This window comes from Setaria viridis, chromosome 8 (genome assembly GCF_005286985.2).
Source record: "Setaria viridis chromosome 8, Setaria_viridis_v4.0, whole genome shotgun sequence".
NCBI lineage: Eukaryota > Viridiplantae > Streptophyta > Magnoliopsida > Poales > Poaceae > Setaria > Setaria viridis.
The window spans coordinates 1100015-1120391 of record NC_048270.2 but is presented as its reverse complement, the minus strand read 5'-3'; the positions used below and the strand labels follow the sequence as shown (position 1 = coordinate 1120391).

General features: G+C 43.9%; 6 protein-coding genes and 1 non-coding gene across 7 annotated transcripts; 3 read left to right on the top strand and 4 right to left on the bottom strand.

Annotated features, from left to right (window-relative positions):
- Positions 1 to 106: 106 nt before the first annotated feature.
- On the bottom strand, positions 107 to 4591 carry LOC117834069 (RNA-directed DNA methylation 4). Its single transcript, XM_034713687.2, has 10 exons — positions 4207 to 4591; positions 4011 to 4106; positions 3718 to 3815; positions 3201 to 3272; positions 2949 to 2990; positions 1147 to 1295; positions 945 to 1063; positions 694 to 775; positions 549 to 619; positions 107 to 452 (listed from the first exon to the last, which is right to left on the bottom strand). Exons 1-10 carry the CDS (start codon positions 4322 to 4324, stop codon positions 289 to 291), a joined length of 1011 nt encoding a protein of 336 aa, XP_034569578.1. The 5' UTR covers positions 4325 to 4591; the 3' UTR covers positions 107 to 288.
- Positions 4592 to 6446: 1855 nt separating this feature from the next.
- Positions 6447 to 9268, top strand: LOC117866336 (PLASTID TRANSCRIPTIONALLY ACTIVE protein 6, chloroplastic). The gene is made up of 6 exons (XM_034750525.2): positions 6447 to 7049; positions 7253 to 7321; positions 7410 to 7514; positions 8391 to 8510; positions 8717 to 8806; positions 8908 to 9268. The coding sequence occupies exons 1-6, from the start codon at positions 6507 to 6509 to the stop codon at positions 9022 to 9024; spliced, it is 1044 nt and encodes a 347-aa protein (XP_034606416.1). The 5' UTR covers positions 6447 to 6506; the 3' UTR covers positions 9025 to 9268.
- An 81-nt stretch (positions 9269 to 9349) lies between these two features.
- TRNAP-CGG (transfer RNA proline (anticodon CGG)) lies at positions 9350 to 9421 on the bottom strand. The gene has a single exon. It is a non-coding gene; the product is annotated as a tRNA-Pro (tRNA).
- Positions 9422 to 10771: 1350 nt separating this feature from the next.
- On the top strand, positions 10772 to 11725 carry LOC117833472 (transcription factor bHLH93). The gene is made up of 3 exons (XM_034712980.2): positions 10772 to 10934; positions 11200 to 11307; positions 11429 to 11725. The coding sequence occupies exons 1-3, from the start codon at positions 10860 to 10862 to the stop codon at positions 11723 to 11725; spliced, it is 480 nt and encodes a 159-aa protein (XP_034568871.1). The 5' UTR covers positions 10772 to 10859.
- A 65-nt stretch (positions 11726 to 11790) lies between these two features.
- LOC117833471 (BTB/POZ domain-containing protein At3g56230) lies at positions 11791 to 14718 on the bottom strand. The gene is made up of 3 exons (XM_034712979.2): positions 13310 to 14718; positions 12527 to 12703; positions 11791 to 12425 (listed from the first exon to the last, which is right to left on the bottom strand). The coding sequence occupies exons 1-3, from the start codon at positions 13763 to 13765 to the stop codon at positions 11931 to 11933; spliced, it is 1128 nt and encodes a 375-aa protein (XP_034568870.1). The 5' UTR covers positions 13766 to 14718; the 3' UTR covers positions 11791 to 11930.
- Positions 14719 to 15962: 1244 nt separating this feature from the next.
- On the bottom strand, positions 15963 to 16920 carry LOC117833473 (uncharacterized). The gene is made up of 2 exons (XM_034712981.2): positions 16677 to 16920; positions 15963 to 16559 (listed from the first exon to the last, which is right to left on the bottom strand). The coding sequence occupies exons 1-2, from the start codon at positions 16747 to 16749 to the stop codon at positions 16285 to 16287; spliced, it is 348 nt and encodes a 115-aa protein (XP_034568872.1). The 5' UTR covers positions 16750 to 16920; the 3' UTR covers positions 15963 to 16284.
- Positions 16921 to 17950: 1030 nt separating this feature from the next.
- LOC117833469 (folate synthesis bifunctional protein, mitochondrial) lies at positions 17951 to 19899 on the top strand. Its single transcript, XM_034712977.2, has 2 exons — positions 17951 to 18091; positions 18186 to 19899. The coding sequence occupies exons 1-2, from the start codon at positions 18001 to 18003 to the stop codon at positions 19700 to 19702; spliced, it is 1608 nt and encodes a 535-aa protein (XP_034568868.1). The 5' UTR covers positions 17951 to 18000; the 3' UTR covers positions 19703 to 19899.
- The last annotated feature ends 478 nt before the right edge of the window (positions 19900 to 20377 follow it).

The window sequence follows — 20377 nt, the reverse complement described above, 5'->3', positions numbered from 1 at the left end:
CCAACGTACTTCCTCCGCACCAAATTACTATTCGTTTTAAGACTTTTCTATGTACATAGATTTTACTACATATCTAAATATAATATATAACTGGGTGCATCTTAGGTGCCCAGAAAAACGATTATATAGGAAAAACGAATAGTAATTACAGTGTTTACCAAGTGATGCACAACGCTGAGCAACCCCACTCATCTCTCAGCACGAGCAGCAGAAAGATTCAGTAATCGTTCCTTCCTCACATTACATTCAGCACACGTTTACAACTGCACGTTTCCCTAAGATTTTATATCACCGCTGTTCGTCCTCTTCCACGTCTACTTCTTCCTTTTCATACTCAGAGCCAGAACCTTCCATGTCTCCAAATGGGTCCTCGTCATTGCTACCATCATCCTCATCCTCATCCTCATCCTCTGACAGTTCTTCAGGGTAATCAAAAAGTGGATTGTCTTCAGCTGCATGCTCCGAGATGGAAAAGTTAAGCTAACAAAAATAACAAAGGACCTCAATTCTCACCATCAATTAGGGGAGCAAAATGATTGTGCAATTACCATTCGAATCATCTGTGTCATACGGGTAGTCATCGTCGTAACATTCATCTTCGCCATCATCTACTTGTAACCTGACAGTCAAAAATCGTTTAGAAGACACCCTCAAGAGAACAGGACAGAGTTACCACATGTGATTCACATTTACCGTGGATATGAAGCTGCCGAGGTATCCTCCATGCTTGTATCATCCACCTCCTTGACAGTATAGATGTCATAAACTTCTGAATCTGCTTGTCAGAAAATTTAGGCTTGTCAAAACTAGCGTGGGAGCTAAACTGTTCACCTTTACTACTTTCAGCAACAGTAGTCTTGAACTCACTTCTTTTATTACTAATGAAACCACCAAGAAAGTTTCCACTAATGTTGAGATCGTCTCAAGGCAAGAAGCTTACATACCTTCTGATTGTGCCAATGAAATAATATCCGACTCAATTTCCTCAGCAGCTGATGGCAAGTACTCCCGTATAAGTGGAAGAAAGTTGCACAAAACAGCACCCTCTTCGAAAGAAGTGATCCTGCAGGGACTATTGTAAGATAACTTACAACAATACAACTTTAAATTCAAAGACCTGGCAAATTGCTAGAAAGCAAGACTTGCCGTGGTTCTGCTGGATGCTTCTCTTCATCAGTATCTACTTGGACAGCGTCGTAAAGATGGCATATTTCTCTTAATGATTCATCAGCTTCATTCTTTTGTCCTTTCCGACTCTTCCATATTTGTGCAAAGCGAGCATTTCTTCCCACATCCTGTAAAGGGTCAATAAACAAAACCATGCATAACGATGCCCGATTGCCTGAAGCAGAGCACCATAAAGTACTTGATCACATATTTCTACTTTCAGGAATTAAGGAACAGCACCACCCTCATGAAATTGATGCGCATAAGCTAACATGCCAAGGCCCATGCTATAGCAACTACTGGGATTAGCCCTACTTAGCTAAAAGGGAATAACTTGGTACAATAGGTCCTTGGGAATTCTATGCTACTCTCAAAGAACTATTTGTAACTTGCAACAATCAAATATTACTCAACACAGCCACATATTTGTGTATGTCTGTATCGGACTAAGCCCATCAACATTACTCAACACAAACAAGTGTCCAGAAACAGGGTTTGGCACTGTCCACCATGGAATTGTTAATTTAGCCCATAATCTTTGTAGTTGTATCTGCATACCTAGCTTTTAGCACCCAACCGATAAGCACATCTGGGATGCACCACTTTTAACCTAGATTGGCTGACCTGAGCGTTTCCACAGAATATTGTGGTAATCAGGCTCAACCTAGACAACCTGTGTATACTTGCAGGCTGAGGTGGTGACATATAAAAGTAGCAACAGAATCCAGAAGTAGCAATGTTGCAAACACTTAAAAATATACTAAAGGATTGTTTTGAGATGCACTGATGCACTAGTCAACTATGCATCAATCAGAATAAGTGCAGCAAACTTAACACTGGACTACATGTAACAAAGTAGAAAGTACACATAAATATTACAGAAGAAACACAAATTGACCCTCAAGACATGGAGAAGGGAAATGTTTAGCATGCTGACAATGGTGATCGGTGAATCATGTATTTAAACATGCGCAGAATGATTACATGAACCCTTAGGGGTTGTTTGGATCACATGTTTTGCGGAAACCAAAACTCCTAAACCTCGTTTTAGCCTAACTACCCCTAAAATATTGTTTGGATAATCTAACTAACTCAAGTTTAAGGAAAACTCGTTCTCTGTAGAACCCGAATTGTGCGTTTTGTGGGAAACAAGTATGCCCCGTTTTTACGAGAACCAGCTTTGAGAAATCGATGGGATCCCCTAACGGAAAAGGCTATTCTCCTCTCGCTCATGCTGTGTGGGCTATAATTTGATCGTTCACGTTGTACAAAATCGATGGGAACAAGATGCTACATATTTGCATCATCCTGCAGAAGCTGTGGTGCAGGTAATTGCGGCGGTGGCCGTGCTACCGAGAGGAGAGTGTAGTGGAGAGCCAAACTGGAGAGAACAGCAATGTCGATTTCTATCTTGGTTGGGTCTTTGGTCGAGAGAGATGCATGTATAATTTTTTTTTAATCCAAACAACGTGCGGCTAAAACTAATTTTCGTGTTGGCTGACCAAACAAAGAACCCGTAAAATATAAGGGTAACTAAATAACTAACTAAAACTGGTTTTACAGATAATTCTCTTAAAACGTGTTTTTACTAAAACAGAAATGCTTTTCATGAGATCCAAACAACCACTTAGTTTCCACCTATAGTTAATTCTATGCTTGATTTGTGGCACATTTCATGATCTACATCATCCATCAAACTCATTGCCTCATCAGTACTCGTACAAAACTTGAGAATCAAGATTCAAGAACTGACTGCTGTGAGAATAATAGGATCTGTGTACCTCATGCCTCTGTCTGGCTGCTGACCGTAGCTGGTCTGATTTCTGTTGGCACAAGAACAGTTCATTTTAGAATTTAACCAACTAAAACTCATGTCAACAGCTAGATACGAAAAACACTATTTCCAAGATCACAAATGCTACTGACAGCAACAGTCAAGGTAAAAACTAAAAGATTCGATTAGCACATGATCCTCGTGAGAACCAGCAAAAACAAAATTAATTTGGAAGACAGTAGCACAAAGTGTTGCTTACTTTGTCTTGCTTGATTCTGTCATTCCACTGCTTTGTCTTGCTCTTCATCTCTTTGATAGCTGAGTCAGCAAGCTGCAAAAACAAGTGCAACTTTTTACCAAAAAAACTCTTACACATTTGTATGGAACAGGTATTGTTGATCCATCCATCGTGTAACCATGTTTTAATGCATAACAGAAACTGAGTCCTCTTTTCCATGCAAGTGAATATTTAAAGTACAAATGGCAACATTTCTTTCATTTCAAAGAAGCTGTTCAGTTGCAGTATTTGAACTCCAAAACGGCATTCAAGATGTGATGGAGATTAAAATTTAAAAGACATATTGATGGAGTCCACGGAAAAGAAAAATAACAGGAGGTCCCATGAAGAATGCTAATGAGAAATGAGACATCAACTGAAATTTAAAGATGAGCTAAGAAACAGCTATGCCATGCCAAGATGCCAAGTCTGGATGCCAAGCCAATATAACAAGAAACAGAAAAATAAAATAGCAAATGTAAAAGGATAGGAATATTACCAAAAGAGAGTGCAAAACATCTTCAACAGCTTCAGAATGGTGCACTGTCTCGATGTGTTGAACAAGAAGCTTCTTGACCCGTGGTTGTTCCTCTGAAGCTGTGTGCATGGCAAGACAGTAAGACATTTTGCAGGTGGAGGCGGCACCACACTAGTATGTTCTTTGCAGTCTATATTCTTCTTCGTCTGAATGAGGAGAGTTTGGTAACATGACATTTACAGTATCGATGCACGGTGGCAGAATCGTTTTGGCAAGTATCATTGTGCCAAGGTTGCATTCTGTTTGGATTGTACCTTCAGCACCGGCGGAGGAAGAGGAGGGCTCGGAGATGGAGAGGCTGGAGAAATCGAGCATCGCCTTCTTCGCCGGCCTCTCATTAATCTCTAGCCCTGATAGAGCAGACAAAAAAGAATTTGTCATAACCTCTCCTTTTATTTATCCGGTAGAAATTCAAGGAGGAAGGGAAAAGGAGAGGGGAGGGGAGCTCACAGAAAGCATCCGGGCGGGTCTGTGAGGGCTTGCGCTTGACCCGGACGACGATGGGTTTCTCCCTCGCAGCGGACCCCGAGGTGGAGGCTTCGCCGGCGGCCGCCGCTGCAGACGCCATGACCGGCGGTGGGGTAGGGTTAACAATTCGCGTCCATGGCTGGGCTCCACGCCATGACCTCCACGCTTCGCTCCTCCGGCCTGGTCCTTGCCTTGGCTCTTGGGGATTGCGATTGCCGGATTGGACTTTGAAAGGAGTGGGAGAAACGGAGATGGGAAGATCAGAAGATGGCCGGCGCCGGCGCCGCCGCCCGCCAGCTGCTAGGGTTAGTTTTTTTTTTTTTTTTCCCTGAGGAGCAAGCGCCGAGCGAGGAGATGCGGCGCGGCCGCGCGGGGGCGTCAACAAGACGAGCAAGAGGCGTGACACCGCAGGGGAGGAGGCGGCGTGACACCGTGTGAGATTTTAGCGTTCACTAAACTTTAGCAATAACACATCCAAACCTATACTAAGATCATTCTTAGTGAAAAGTTTCACTATGTCATTTCCAAGAGACACACATCATACTCAAAGATTTAAGTTGATGAATGAAACAGTCCCTCACAATGTACAGTTTCATGTCATAATTTTATAGGCTACTCATAGTATTTAATTCTTGTATGGTGTTGAGATCAAATATGACATATAAATATGTAACCACTTGTAATTGTACCTAAACTAGGTAGTAGCACACTAGCTATGACCACACAGGATCGAGAAAAAGTTATGGAGATGAAACAAATTGCCCTCAATGAGGTTTTTAACTGTGTACGTATGGTTTCATCCCCATGAAACTTAACTCCGCTCTCTTAGTAATTTTGCACCATTTTTATCTATGTGGCATGTCATTTAACGAGTTTGAAACCTCTCATGAAACTTGCATTGAGAATAGCCTAATACTCCCTCTATTCTCTTTTGGTAGATATATTTTATCATGACACAATGATTAGGGAAAAAACGATGATTATCATCTAATTAACGCAACAAGTTCCTCCTCCCCTAATGTTTGATGTAATAACTCCTCGATGCTAATGCAATTTATTATCGCGGTCCACGTTAATGGTACCATTTGTGAAAATCTAAAAAAAGATTGGGAAAGACATTATATGCATAGCTTATGATACGAGAGGGGTTTGGCTAGATGGATTGATATGATGATCATGTGGAGATGGACATTGTTGGTGGATTTCAAACTCGAGTAAGGACAAAGAAGAAAGGGCTAAGTGGTGTACTTATAAATAGGTTGCCATTTAGTTTTTTCATTCTAACTGTTTTGTTAGTGTACTCTTTTGCAAACTTCATCCATCCTAAAACACAAAGAATCCATACATTCAAATCTACTCTTTTCGCAAACTTCCTCCCTCCTAAATTTTTTTTCTTGCAAAGCTGCATGGCTTATGTTTGTAATGTGAATAATGAACGTTCAGTTGTCGATACATTGGTCAATTGGTTTCACATGCGAATGAAGCTACAGGTGGAAGTTTCAATCTCCGTAAATGATGTGTCGCATAAACAAGTATAGTGACATTGCATAGGAAATAGAAAGAGAGAAGAAATGAGTTTCATATCAATGAAACTTAATTTACAAATTTTACCAATGCGATGACACTCTTCCACATATCTATTGAGGGCTAGAAATTCATTTTGTTCCATCAGACACTTGTCCAATTAAAAGTTTCTACATTATCCATAAATTAAATGTTATGACTAGCGTTTGAAACAATAAAATTAAAACTTTTGTTGTAAAGGTAGTTTTATTCACTGTTACATTCCACTCCTAAGCCACTAAAAATGGTCTAATGGTTCGGGAAGCAAGCAAAAACCACACTAATCCATATTATCATTAACACACTTGAACCAAATTCAAAGCCACCCCACATATTGTTTCGCACGAACCAATCCAAACCACTTAGCTCCTTTTCCGATGGCAAACCAAACTAATTTGACCTTTTTAGTTTCAACCCAAATCTTCAAGACTTCAATTGAGTTTCAAAGTTCAAACTACTATACACCACACCAAATCCCCTCTAACAAGTCTAGGGTCCGACTTTTGAACAAAAATGCTGACTATTATTCTGACACATATCCAAAAAAAAATAAGGTGTGACCGGTGAGGTTTCAATCGCAGGTCCGGTTTCTACAAACTCTGGGCATGCTGTTTGTTCCGCGGGAAGTGGGCCGCCTAACAGCGAATTGGAGATGGGCTGAAAATTCTGCCTCTTCTTTTCAGGCCTCGGAGGACCTCCCGTCCGGAGCAGTGAGTGCAATGGCGACAACCACTCCACTCGTCGTGGTCTCCTCCTGCAACGGCTGCCGCCGCCCTTATCCACACCGCCGCCGTCGCTTCTCCGGCAAGCCCAAGCCTAACGCGTTGCCCCCTCTCCTCTCCCTCTCCCTCTGCGCCATCCCAGCCGCCGGCCCCCTCGTCCCCCTCCCGCGCCGCCGGCGCAATGTCACCGCGGCCTACGGCGACGACGACATGGACGACGACTTCGGCGACTTCGACGCCGACGACGCGGACGGCGTCGGAGACGACGACGACATCGACAACGAGCAGGACTACGATGTCGACTACGACCGCCTCCTCGCCCCCGTCAAGCCGCCGCTGCCTTCTTCGCTGCACGGGGAGGAGGGGGACATCGCCATGGTCGCCGCCGAGAGCTTCGTCTCCACGCAGGACTCCGCCTCCGACACCGTCGTAGACTACACCGTGGACGAGGACGAGTTCCACAAGATCAGGCTGCTCCATTGCGACTTCCTTATCCGAAAGGTGCCGGACCCCGACGACGACGTCTTCGACTTCAGAGAGGTAAGCTATCCATCCATCCCCACATTACTTCTGCCGGCTAGTGCATTTTGTGACAATATCTTGCAGCATTTCATTAAACATTCCCTGAAACATTTCATCGAACACGTATCTGGCGATTCTATCCAAATTGATCACAGATATGAGTCTCTTGAGTCAACTGCACGCTGCTCATTTTGCTGAACATCACATCTCCTGTGCAACAGATGTATGTCACGCCGCCAGACACTGATATCTACTCCATTCCAAGGGTTCTTGCCCCAATGCCACAGAAGGTGCACACTCAAGTTTCAGTCATTTCGTATTTCTGCTGAATATGAACTGGTATTGAGGCGTAATTGTTGGTTTCCTTGTTTCATTTAGTATGTGAGGTGCACAAAGAAAGATTTCGGCCGTTACAACGTGACTGAGCCACCAGTTGAGCATTTGCGTGATCCCCTGTACAAGACTGAGAGGGAAATAATGAAGGTATTCTCTCTTTAGTCTTTTTTTTCCCTGCCACCCCTATTATGCTTCTTTCTGTCAAAAGACAAGGTGGACTTGGTAAATGTGCTGTGCAAGTTACTACCCATATTTAGCACTTATGTGTAAGCTACTATTCTTGTGAAGTTGATTTAGTGAAGCATCTTAAAAGTTATTCTGCAGAGGTTTTATTTCTAATGCACCAGCTTTGAATTTATACTCGTCTGTTTCCTACTGGCCCAAGTACTGAATATCCTAACATAGGAATAGATAGATGAACAGTAAACCGTGTAGGTTTCTCTTTTTACTTCTAGGGAAGGCAATGGTGTGCTTTTATGTGTTAATTAGCAAGATTGGAAGAAAGTGCAGATGGTGACCTCTTACAACAAAATTTTACAATCAGAGTGCTATGAGGGATTAAGAGGCTGTTACAGCAGAAAAACAAGGCATATTACAGACTAAGATTACGGGATAGCAGCATTAGGTTGGGTGTCCCAGCTTTGAATCATACCAAGAATGCACTGCTAATGGTAGTAGCAATCCCAGAATATCTTTGTTTCTGAAGACCCTGGATCTTGTTCTTTCCAGATTGTCCAAATCAGTTGAATTAGAGATGTCCACCTAGGTTTCTGTACCACCCTGCTTTGCTTACCCTCAATCAGTGAGCTTCTATTCGGACAATTTTAACTCTTAACGCGATTCTACCCTGGAATGTGAAGCGTGACTGTTGTTCATATTAAAGATTTATTCGTACTGTTTATGTACAGCATAGTTTGAAACTGGTAGATTGCTTCTCCATGTTATGATGCAGTAAGAATTTGTGCTTATGGCCTTACAATTTTCATATTCAGAATATATGCCTCATGTTATTTTGCATTGCAGGTTTTCTTAACCAAACACTACAGAAACAGGCGTGCTGATGACCCAGATTTTTTCCTTGATTTTGAGGAGATTTATGTTATTGACTCAAAGACGAGGTCAATCACAAGAGCGAAAGTTGTGGTAAGATATTCAATATCTAGTTTCATATTTAAACGATACTTCCTTTGATATATTTGGGTTCCGCAAGCTGTGCTCTTTATAATTTTGGAGTAATCCTCCCTCTGTTAATTGATCTTTGAGAAAACTCCACATGACACCGAGTACCAAAAATAAATAAATAAAGGAAGTACCTACTTAGACCACTGATATCCATCCATGTCTGACAGGTTAGTGTCCCTGAAGGAAAGAAAAGAGATAGGCAAAACGACCTGCTACTGATACGTGATGGAGGGGAGTCTTTTAGAATAATCGACAAGGTAGTCTGCTTGCTTCTGATATCTAGACTTCTGTTTCTTGAAGTGGGCTCCAATAATAATTTTGGGTAGCTAATGTAATCGTCACTATATGTCTGTATCAGACTAAAAGGGACGATGCCTCCACTGTAATCCAAAGAGAAGAGTGGGCAAAGTCGAGACAAGACGTGGAGAAGCATTTCAGAAAGCTCAGAGACTTTGACTACTCGAATTGGTTCTGAGGAAATAGCTGTTGGATTTGTTGCAGAAAAGAATGATATGCAGCGATTTTACCAACTCTGCTGCTGATTGATCAGTGCAAGCTACTGGTGTGATCAAGTGAGAGATGGCATCTCGAGGTAGATAGGTTGCTGTAACATTAGTTGTAGCAGGTAGAATGTGTGCCATCTAGGGATGGAGCAGCATGTAGGCACAACGACTGAGACCCTGATGAATTGCTTCTTTTTGTTGACCTCAGTTGATCAACGAATGTGTTTTAAAAGCTTGCCAGTCTTGCTGGAAAACTGAATTCTATTGCAACGGAGGGAAAAAGAAAAAAAAAGGGTGGGGGTGTTGCGAGAATCGAACTCGCGACCTCTCGCACCCGAAGCGAGAATCATACCACTAGACCAAACACCCTTGTTGCTCTGTTGTTGATAATTACTTTAATTAAACTAAGCATGTTTGTCCGCGACACTGTACATGGAGCAGTCTGCATCTGTGTTACCAAAATTTGTTCGGTATTGTCCCGTTGCGGGTAAAAGTATGTCACGACAAATGCATATAGGGAAAGTGTTGCCATTGATCGACGATCAATCCAATTTTTTCGGTGTTAAAAGTAGGGAGCGACTGGCATGGATGTCATGTCTGGATGGGAGACAGCCATAGCCCTACGACACAATACAAGGCATGGAGGAGAATTAAGTGGAGAAGGAGACTAGTCCATCGGCCAGCCCGTGAGAGGCAGCTTGGAGGCACGTACAGCTCACGCCCCCACGAGACCTTGTTGCATATATGTCCATCACCTGCATGCATTTCGTCTACAACCACAAGAACAAAAAAGGCAATAATCCTTTATATATTCTCTGCTAGCTGAATCATCCTGAACTGTAATCATTAATTCATTCTAATCTTGTTCTGTCCTATATTTGTATCCATCCAATTCGATGGTAATTCAGAATCCGTGTAGGTGTTTGATGTGGATATATTTTAAGCTCCATAGTTTTGTGTCTCGGATGATTGTGATGAAACCGTGCTGACGCACGCGTACGTGGTCCACGCAAGAAGCAGAAAGAAACCGACCACTGTAAAATAAACCTACCTGGTATGCCACGAATGGGCAGACAATATAATAGTAACATCATCCACACCGATTGTTACTAATGAACCAAGGATGTGGCAAAGAAAATGATCGACAGGTAATTCAACATTTGCAGGTAACTAAATTGTTCCAATTAATAATAATGCCAACAATCGGCAAGCAAGTCAAATACCTTGCCAGGAAGGTTCAGTAATTCAATAGAGGCTCATCAGACCCTTCTACTTGTGAAAATTAAGAGAAACCAAAGCTAATGTTAGAGTAGCAATAATCACCCAACTATTTGCGACAGAACAACATTAATTTCTGCAAATTAGTCATCCGTTCAAGCATTACAAGAACCACTTAAACCAGGTTGATGATAGAATTCTGAGACCTATGATATAAGATATAAGGAAAAAATATAATAGCATTAGCTGTGACGATACCGCAATCGAGCAGTTTTGCATCCAGCATTACCACCAATAAAGTACTGATTAATAACTAGTGCAAAACAAATTAATCGAACCATAATAAGGACGAGGAATGTAAAATAGAGTACAACCTTTGTCTTAGGATACTCCAGCATCCACTGTAGGTCATGTGCACCCCAATGATCCATCAGTACACAATACAGTACCGTTTACTGATCTTCAAGAAAGGGGGGGAAAAAGAGACAGCATATTGTCTGCTACTTAGTCCTTGTATATATATAACCGAGGAGCTACTTCCTGAAATCCTCATTACAGACTATCTGGGTATGTAAAGAGAGAGGGAGATATGTCAGGCAAGGAGAAGAAAGCAGCCTTAGAAGAGAAACTCCAGCTTCTGCGCTCCGTTACAAAGTCAAATGCGGTACTTTATACTAAACACATGCATTTATGGTTTATCATTTAAAAGCAGAGAAAGACGTAGGAAAGATTCAGTTTCAGTTTGCTGGACGTTTTTTCTGTTCTCAAGAGTTCATTATTTTTCGTCTCATGATCTTCTACTACGTACAATATCATTTATATATATACTAAGAAAGATGGTGAGGTAGTCTACTAGTTATTGGTTGTGCCGTGAATTCAACTGAAAGATATAAGGGGTTAAAGAATGTAACTCAAAATATATAATGCAGGAAAACAAGACGTCAATCCTGGTAGATGCGTCGAAATACATCAAGGAGCTCAAGGACAAGGTTGAAGAAGCTTCAGCAGCTGACAGTAGCAGCGCCATGGCAGCAACAGTACGTACATGTGCACTTGTGCAGTAGCTTGCCTCTGCAGATGCAGTTATATTTGAAGCAGTTTATACGTGTGCAGAATTGAAGTGAATCTCAATTGATCCATTCATATATGTGCAAACAGGTGAGTGTGTCATCAGTGGAACTGGACAGCAACAGTAGTAGCTGCAGGAGAGGCTTCAGAATCAACGTGTCCATGGAGAGGAGCAGGCCGGGGCTGCTGGTGTCCGTGCTGGAGGCCTTCGAGGAGCTCGGCCTCGACGTCCTCGACGCCGACGTCTCCTGCGCCGACGACACCGCCTTCCGTCTCCAAGCGCTGGGATCAGGTCAGTCCCAGCAGGGGAAAAGCGTGGATGAGCAAATGGTTCGGCAAGCGGTGTTGCAGGCCATCAGCAAGTGCATGGACGATGACCATGAGTAACACATTATTGGCTGCATACAGAGCTCAACTATTAAAGATCGAGTCCTGAACTGAGCCATTGGTCCTTGGAGTATACGGGAACTTTTCCATCAGTAATGTGGTCACCTGTGTGTTGCAATATAATGCAAAAGGTCACACTTGAGATCAGAATTCAGACATATGCATGTACACGTCACTCAGAAACAACTGTGGCAGCATGCAGGTTTCAAGCTCCTCTATGTACATCCTCTATGCACGGTTCTTTATTAGTTGTCGTCGCCGACATGTTGGCCAGCAGCGCCCGGGTGATCTCCACGCACAGCCCCGCGTTCCTGACGGCGAACTCCTCGTACTCTGCCGAGAACACCACCTGCTCCGCGTGCTCCACCACGGTGTCCATGGCGCGCTCCCTGAGCACGGCGCTTGAGCTCAGGTCCGCCACCTCCAGCGTCCGCAGCACGTTCCGGGGCTCCACGGCCGCCGCCAGCCGCGCCTCGCAGGCCCGCTGCAGGAACGGGACGTCATACTTGTCGGCCGCCACGAGCAGCGCGTGCAGGTGGCGCTCCGGCAGGTCCTGCTCGAGGGCGCCAGTGTAGAGGAAGGCGAGGAGGAGGGAGAGCTCGTCGTGGGAGAGCTCGGGGAGGGAGATGGAGTCGCCGGCGGGGGCCTTGCACTGCTCGTCGCTGGACAGCACGTGCCGGAACACCTCGGACCTCGCGGCCTGCGCGCACTCACTCCATCAGCATCAGATGCGAAATTGATGAGCTGGGCTTAATTTAAATTTCAGTGGAGGCCCATCAGTAGGCTAAAAGGCCCACTCACCAGGATGGCTTTGTGGGCTGGAATTGGGGCCCCAGTGCCGGGTCTGACGTCGATGTCGGTGTGCATTCCATCCTTCCACGCTAGCGCGAAGCCTTGTTCGAGGAAGGCAGCTTTCTGGTTGCTCTCATCCTCCCGGTCTCTCATCTCCTTCACCTGCTGGCATGCATGTCCCATCCCCTGCATTCAACCACAAAAAAAAAAAAATTATGCTGGCAAAAATCATACTAGCACCTCTGACTTTAGTGTCATCTTTGCCTACTGAACTGGATATGGATAAATCAGAAATAATTTCGCCACATGCTCAGTGCTTATTACTACTCAAAAAGTGGTTTTTGCAAATGTGAAATGGCAGAGGTCAAAGAAAGAGTTGTTTTTTTTCAAGGATCTTCGCTGTTCACAAGGCACCAGACACATAGTGAAAAATGAAAAATCAAGTACAATGTAATCTGCATTCCTGAGGTCAAAACAGAAGGGAATTCTGTAACACAACACTAGCATGTGGCGCAGTTGTTGAAATGAAAACCTCAAGAATACATTAACATCAGCGTCACTGTTACAAAACCTTTCAGTTGAAGCATACAACTGCGATGGTGACATGCAGCTCTACTAACAGCAAACCATGCTATCACACCAAACCAAACGTCGATAACTAATACACCTTGCAACGAACAAATTAATGGCTGAGAAAAATATAATTCAGCTATGTAATTTTGGCCTTATGAAATCGATCAAGATATCTAACATCTGAAACCGTAAGGAACAAATTAAGTTAGGAACTCTTACCTTGGTTGAGCTGTTTAGCTTAGTTGACACGGGAGACTTGGCAGAACCATGGCCATCATCCTCTTCTTGCTCATCCTTGTTGAGGAAGCCGATGATGGCCTTGGCACCTTCATAGCAGGGAGCACATATGGTGTTCCTTGGAAGCCTGTACATGGTGGCCATGGGACTGCAGATGCAGCAATCCATGCTTCTGCTACCTCCGGCTCCGCTGCTTCCTCCTTGCCTTCCTTTGCTTCCTCCTCCTTCTCCCTCTGGGTCTGCAACTGCAATGATGCTAACAACAAGCTGTTCTCCATTGCTTTGCGTTGGGTGAGGGTATAAGAATGAATGGAGAAAGAGCCAGCAGGATGGTGTGCTAGCTGCTATTTCTTTTTCTAGAACTGGTATGCGGTGGTTGCTGACTGAGACAATCAGGGGGATTAAAATTCTCCTGATTTTCATAAATGTGCAATCCATGAATGTAGTCGGTGCATTGACACTCTTTTCGTGTCAGGTACATTTACTAAACTGACCTTGGCCGGGTCTCTTCCATTTTCAAATGGAATGATGATTGTTGGATTAGCAGTACAACAACCAATCATGCAAAATGTCAGTCGCTAGTATTGCGGTTGGACACGACACAAGGATTTAATTGAGTTCCATACCAGAAAGAAGGAAGTGTGGTGCTCAAAAGCTAGAGCAGACATTGTCTTTGTGGATTTTCCTTTTATTTAGTGCAAGCTTAGGTACAGTTGTCTAACATAATGCTGGTCCGTAAAGCTAACTACTGTGTACCTAGAACAGCCTGTTCATGGAGTCTACTGCAGAGGGTACTACATACATTGCGACTAAATTAAGCCTTTACGGCGTAATTAGTGCAAATGAAGATCTTAGCTGGCTCCAAAAGTACCCAACACACAGAGAAGATTACTGATACAAAAGTGCTAAACTTCATTTAGTGCAGTTGAAGATGTGCCTACTTCTATGGAGAGGGGCCCTCAAAAAAAAACTTTTATGGAGAGGGAAAAAGGACTTGAACTCCAACTAAGAAAAGTATTGCATAAAAGTTTCCTCCCCAAATGGAGGCTGCGTAAACGAAATCGGAAGGACATTACCGTCTTTTCCTCTCAAGATATAAGTAGATATCAGACTTTACATCCAGACAAAATGATGATCACATGATTATAAAATGAATGGAGGGGATTATGGACCAGAAGGTTGAGGGGGACTCTGTAACCTAATTAAAAGAGACTTTTTTGGGCGAACTGATATGGAACTATGGAAGATGTGGATCAGTGGATGTTGGAGACTTGGAGGGTGGCACGCTTAGGCAATGCTGCGTTAACAAGCAAACCACTAGCCCCCCACTCACCCGACATCAGAGCCCCACTAGCTCTTTTAATTTCAAGTAATGCTAGAAGACCACAAGAATATGAATATAGAATTGCAGTATACTATACACTAGTGCCGTAGGGATAAAAGACAGTTTTTTTAAGTAAATCTCAAGTATCATTGCAGAAAAACATGCCATCATGCATGACTAGCTTAGATCAGCTTTTTTTAATAAAAAAGGTAGGAAAAGAAAGAAAGAAAGAAAGCATGCTTGTTAATTAGTGTAATAATACCTGCCCCCTGAAAGCAAAAACATGTACTGGTAGTCTGGTACAAATTAAAGGGCTGATGATGATAATGCGGACAAGTCTGGCTGGAGATCGATCCGTTGGTGCTTTCATAATAATGAGGATTTGTTGGGTTGGCTACGTGTCAATATAATTTAGCTACAGCGGGCGAGAAGCCAAAAAGGATGCGTTGATCCTCTCTAGTTGATTGTTATATTAGTATTGTAGTTTTGCTGATATGGTCTGGTTGATGGTCTGATATGCGTTGATCAAGTGAAGTATTTTTTTAAGAAAAACAACAACAACAAACATGTCATTCATCTCATGATATATAAGGGGCTTATTGGTGAAAATAAGCGAGAATTTCACCAAACGTTTTGCTTATTTTTCTAGATTCTCGCTTACGTGGTAAGACGCTTTAGAGATTTTAATTACAAGAAGTGAGAAGCGAGAAGATATTTGTTTAGATTATAATTCAAGCATGGTCGAGAGAAGCGGAAATAAACGGTGCCATTGATATTTCAGGTCAAGCGAAGTAGTAACCAGATGTCAGAGCAGAGCAGAGCAGGCCTTTACGTGGGCTGACTCTTGGGCTTTATGGACCATGGCCCAATGTAATGTTGTCTATCTGTCTCCGGTGGCACGTTTTCTTCCCTGTGTGCAGCGGGCCACTTGATGCATACTCAGGAGTTTTTTTTTTTGGAAGAAAGTATCACTAGTACTATATTACATTACATTAACCGCAGTCCCAGGTGGAATCCTCCGCGGAAAATGGACAGCACATTCAGGAGAAGTGAAGCTGAAGAAAAGAATGCCAAGTAAGGAAATGATCTCGGTAACTTGGATAGCCGAGGGTGTGTTTGGTTGGTTCACTTATGAAATGATTTAAAATAATAAAAATTTCTTTTTTGATTGGGTGAATTGTCAGATCATTCCATTTAATATATTATTCTAATAGTCCAATCTTAATATATTATTCTAATAGTCCAAACAAATTGGGTTGAAACTCCCAAGACAATGCCAGTAATTCGAGGCAGTTCACACAGGCCGTCACATCACATTCACCATCCTTTTAAGAAAGAAAATACCATTATCGTCATCATCATCACCATTCAACAAATCAAATGGTTGTAACAGTACAGGAGGATCAGGATCGGAGCAGTAGTCGCCGCCTCCGGATCCCAAAAGGCAGCAGGAAACCAAACCATGGATTCTTCCTTTATTTCCTATGTGCCGCCCATGGATGTGGATGCGGACGTTGGATGGATAATGTAAAGTAAACGGAATCACGGGCGTCTTAGCTGGATGGATTAGCACAAACCCGCCACGTCATGCTGAGGTCCAGCTTCTCCGGCGATCCTCCCAACGGAAGGACGACTACCAGCTCCAGCGCTCGTTCTCGTTGCCGTCGGCGTCCGTGGCCGGCGGCAGCTGCGAGTAGAAGTCGAGGTCCAGCTTGTCGGCGGCGTGGTTCTTGCCCTTCTTGCTGCGGTAGTGCACGAACGCCGCCGCTCCGCCGAGGACGGCGAGGGTGAGCGCCTGGGCGTGTATCCTGGCGTGGATCAGCCTCAAGCTCGTCGCCGCCCGCTGCGGCGCCGCCCCCCGCCGGCTGTACGCCACCGACGCGCCCGCCGCCGCAGCCCACACGCCGGCTGCATACAGACGCATCAAGTGAAGGGGCCGGAGGAGAAGCTAACTAAGGTCGATTCAGCAGCAAGGAAAATCCAGAGGGGATCGGATCGGGTCGGGTCGGATCACTGACGACTCACCAACTGTTGAGAGCTTGTGCTCCTCCACCCAGGACTGCACCGACGAGCTCGAGCTCATCCTCTTGGAGTCCATGGACCTTCAATTCCTCTGCCTGCTGCTGATGACACGGAACTAGCTAGCTACCAACCGGGTCTTGGATTGTTTGGTGATGCTAGGGATGAACGAATGAAAGGGATTGGTGGCAGCAGGTGAGTTGAGATACTTATAGCTCTCTAGTTCTTTCTGTGGGTGGTTTTGTTGTGGGCTCTGTCGCCCCAGGTTTCGCTCGATGGTGAGGAAGAAAGGCCGGCACCCCCAGGTTTCGTTCAGGCGGGCCCCACCTTATCTGCTTCTTCACTGCTTGCTTTGCCCAAAATACTATTATTATTGTATTTAGACGCAGACATGTGGGCCATGAACAGCTAGCGTGCATAATCTTGATGATCTTGTGAGTGACTTGGATCCAAGTGACTCACTGATTAGAACATGGTAACCACCATCCACTGTGCCTTGCACCAAGTGCAACAAAACCAGCAATTTCTTGCCCTGCCTTTCTTGTTAGCACAGCACTTTCCAGCAACAAAAGGGGTCGGTAACAAAAGGCTTGAGATTTTGGGCCGGCTGCGGCTGTTGCTGTACAGCCCAGCCGTTCGGCTGCGGCCCAAACAGCAGCAGCCCAGCCGAACAGCTGCACGGTTCCCATCTGAACTCCCGTATCCGGTTCCCCAGTCGCCTCCCACCGAACTCCGCCCCGCCGCCCACTCCGCCTCCGCCCCCGCCGCCCTCCGCCCCGCCGTCGCCGCCCCGCCCAGCTCCGCCCAGCCCCGCCGCCCGCCGCCCGCCGCCGCCGCCACCTCATCTCACCCTACCTTCTCTCGATCCGTTCCCTCACCAGCGACGGGATCTCGCCGGAGCCGGAGATACATTAGAAGAAATAAATGAATATATCAGCCTTGTTCCAACACAAAGTTAGAAAAAAAAACTTTTCATGCTTGTTCCAACACAAAGTTTAAAGCTACTTTTTCATTGGTACATAATCTCTTTTAGTGTGTGATTCGAACTTTGGCGACCAAGCTTTCATTAGTACACAATGCATATCTTGCCTTTCTTTTTCATACATGTATCTGCCTTTAATTTTAAAACTAGTGTGGCTGTTAACCTTGTGTGCATGATGCATATATCAGCCTGCTCATTATTATTAGCTTTAGTTAGGCTTGCTCAGACCTCAGATTTGTCTTTGCTCTGCTAATGACCAGATGTGACGGATTGATGGTCTGGTGAAAGACTTACAAGACTACAAATTGATTTCAAGCGCTTGCTTTGTTAATTCGCTTATGTTCAACGATGCTCCTCCATGCTAAGGAGTCACTTAAGAAGATGTATCCTGTTGCAAAGAACTACCTTGGAGGGCTGCTCCCAGCACATTCATTTTCAGGTACTGTTCCAACTTTTGCTTTCCAAATCCTCTGTCTTGCAATAAAGGGCAGCTCCTCTAAGCCTCTAACTCACTCCTTTGCATTTTTAATCAGTGTCTGATCTTGTTTATCCTTCAAGATCTTCAAACAGAGCTTCTAGGCATGCTATTCCATTCAAGGCTCGTTTGTTTACGAAATGTTCGCTTGAGAGATGTTCAGCTGACCAAGAGATCGTGATTGCTATGGGAAGTAATGTGGGTGATAGAGTCAGCACATTCGACAGGGCATTGCAGCTGATGAAAAACTCGGGCGTGATCATCACTAGGCATGCCAATCTCTATGAGACTGCCCCTGCTTATGTGACCGATCAGCCACGGTTTCTTAACTCTGCCATTCGGGGCACAACTAGGCTCAGTGCGCATGAGCTTCTTAAAAGGCTAAAAGAAATTGAGAAGGATATAGGCCGCACTAGTGGAACAAGGTACGGCCCAAGGCCTATTGATTTAGACATACTTCTATACGGTAACTACGAGATCAATAGTGAGACTCTAATTGTGCCGCATGAGCGCATCCATGAGAGACCATTTGTTTTAGCACCTCTTGTAGACCTTTTAGGTGCATCCGGTGATGATGGTATCGAAACAAGTTGGCACTCTCTTTCGAAGTGCAGTGGTGGTTTCTTTAAATTATGGAATAAACTTGGAGGTGAATCTATAATTGGAACAGATTGTATCAAAAGGGTATTGCCTGTTGGGAATCGTTTGTGGGATTGGTATGAGAGAACCCTCGTCATGGGGGTCCTTAATCTAACACCAGACAGCTTTAGTGATGGAGGCAAGTTTCAACAAGTGAAGGCTGCCATTTCTCAGGCTAAGTTATTAATCTCAGAAGGTGCAGATATAATTGATATTGGTGCTCAATCTACCAGGCCCTTTGCAAAGAGATTATCTCCAAACGAAGAACTTGAGAGATTGGTTCCTGTTCTGGATGAGATTATGAAAATTCCCGAGATGGAGGGCAAGTTGCTCTCGGTGGATACATTCTATGCAGAAGTTGCTAGTGAAGCTGTGAAAAGAGGAGTTCACATGATCAATGATGTATCCGGTGGACAGCTTGACCCCAAAATTCTTAAAGTTGCTGCTGAACTTGGAGTTCCGTATGTTGCAATGCACATGAGGGGAGATCCATCAACTATGCAAAGTGAACAAAATTTACATTATGATGATGTCTGCAAGGAAGTTGCTTCTGAGCTATATGCGCAGGTGAGAGAAGCTGAGTTATCTGGGATTCCATTGTGGAGGATAGTTCTAGATCCAGGCATTGGGTTCTCCAAGAAATCCAAACATAACCTTGAAGTAATTATGGGATTGGAATCCATTAGGAAGGAGATGGGTTCAATGAGTATAGGTGCTTCACATGTGCCAATATTACTGGGACCCTCAAGGAAAAGATTTTTAGGTGAAATATGCAATCGTGCCAATCCAGTTGAGAGAGATGTTGCTACTGTTGCAGCTGTGACAGCTGGGATTTTGAATGGAGCTAACATAGTAAGGGTCCATAATGCTGGATATGGTGCAGATGCTGCAAAAGTTTGTGATACATTGCATAAGGGAAGAAGATGGGAAGAGTAGATTGAGCCACCTGATCAAACAGATACCGAACTCTGATTTTATACAATAAAATGGTGATGCAGCATAGTTACTCTGCTGCTCAATGGGATTCTCATATTACATCATTTCTGGAGTATCTTGTTGTAATAAACCAGAGATGATGTTTTTCTTGTATGATCTCCTTTCTAAATTCTTCAATGAAGCATGTGTTCGACTCAGATCATTTGGAAAGAGTAGTCAAGGAATAAGGTTACAAAAGCTGCTAGTAATTTACAGATTCTTGCCCCCCCCCCCCCCCCCCCCCCCCTGGTCCTATTTAGACGATTTTCCATATCTTCTTTCCAATTTTTAATAACATCAGATGGATTATGCCATTTCAGAATTTAATTGTTGACAAGTTTGATTTGTGTGTATCTTTTCTAGTTCAGACATAAATGGTAGGTTAGGGTTATACCTGGTTCTCCTTGTACTTTTGTATTTTCCACTTTGTTTTCTGGAATACGCGGGAGAGCTTGGCATCACTGTGTTGGAGAAAGTGTATTTTGCACTTCGGTATGGCCCAATGAGGAAACCTCATGTTTCGCAAGTGCGTATGACATGCATAGTTTCAAGACTTGGTCTATGATTTGCCTTGGTTTCTGAGGGTTTTATCATCCAATTATGAAATATAAATATTTTCCAGATACCTCATATGGA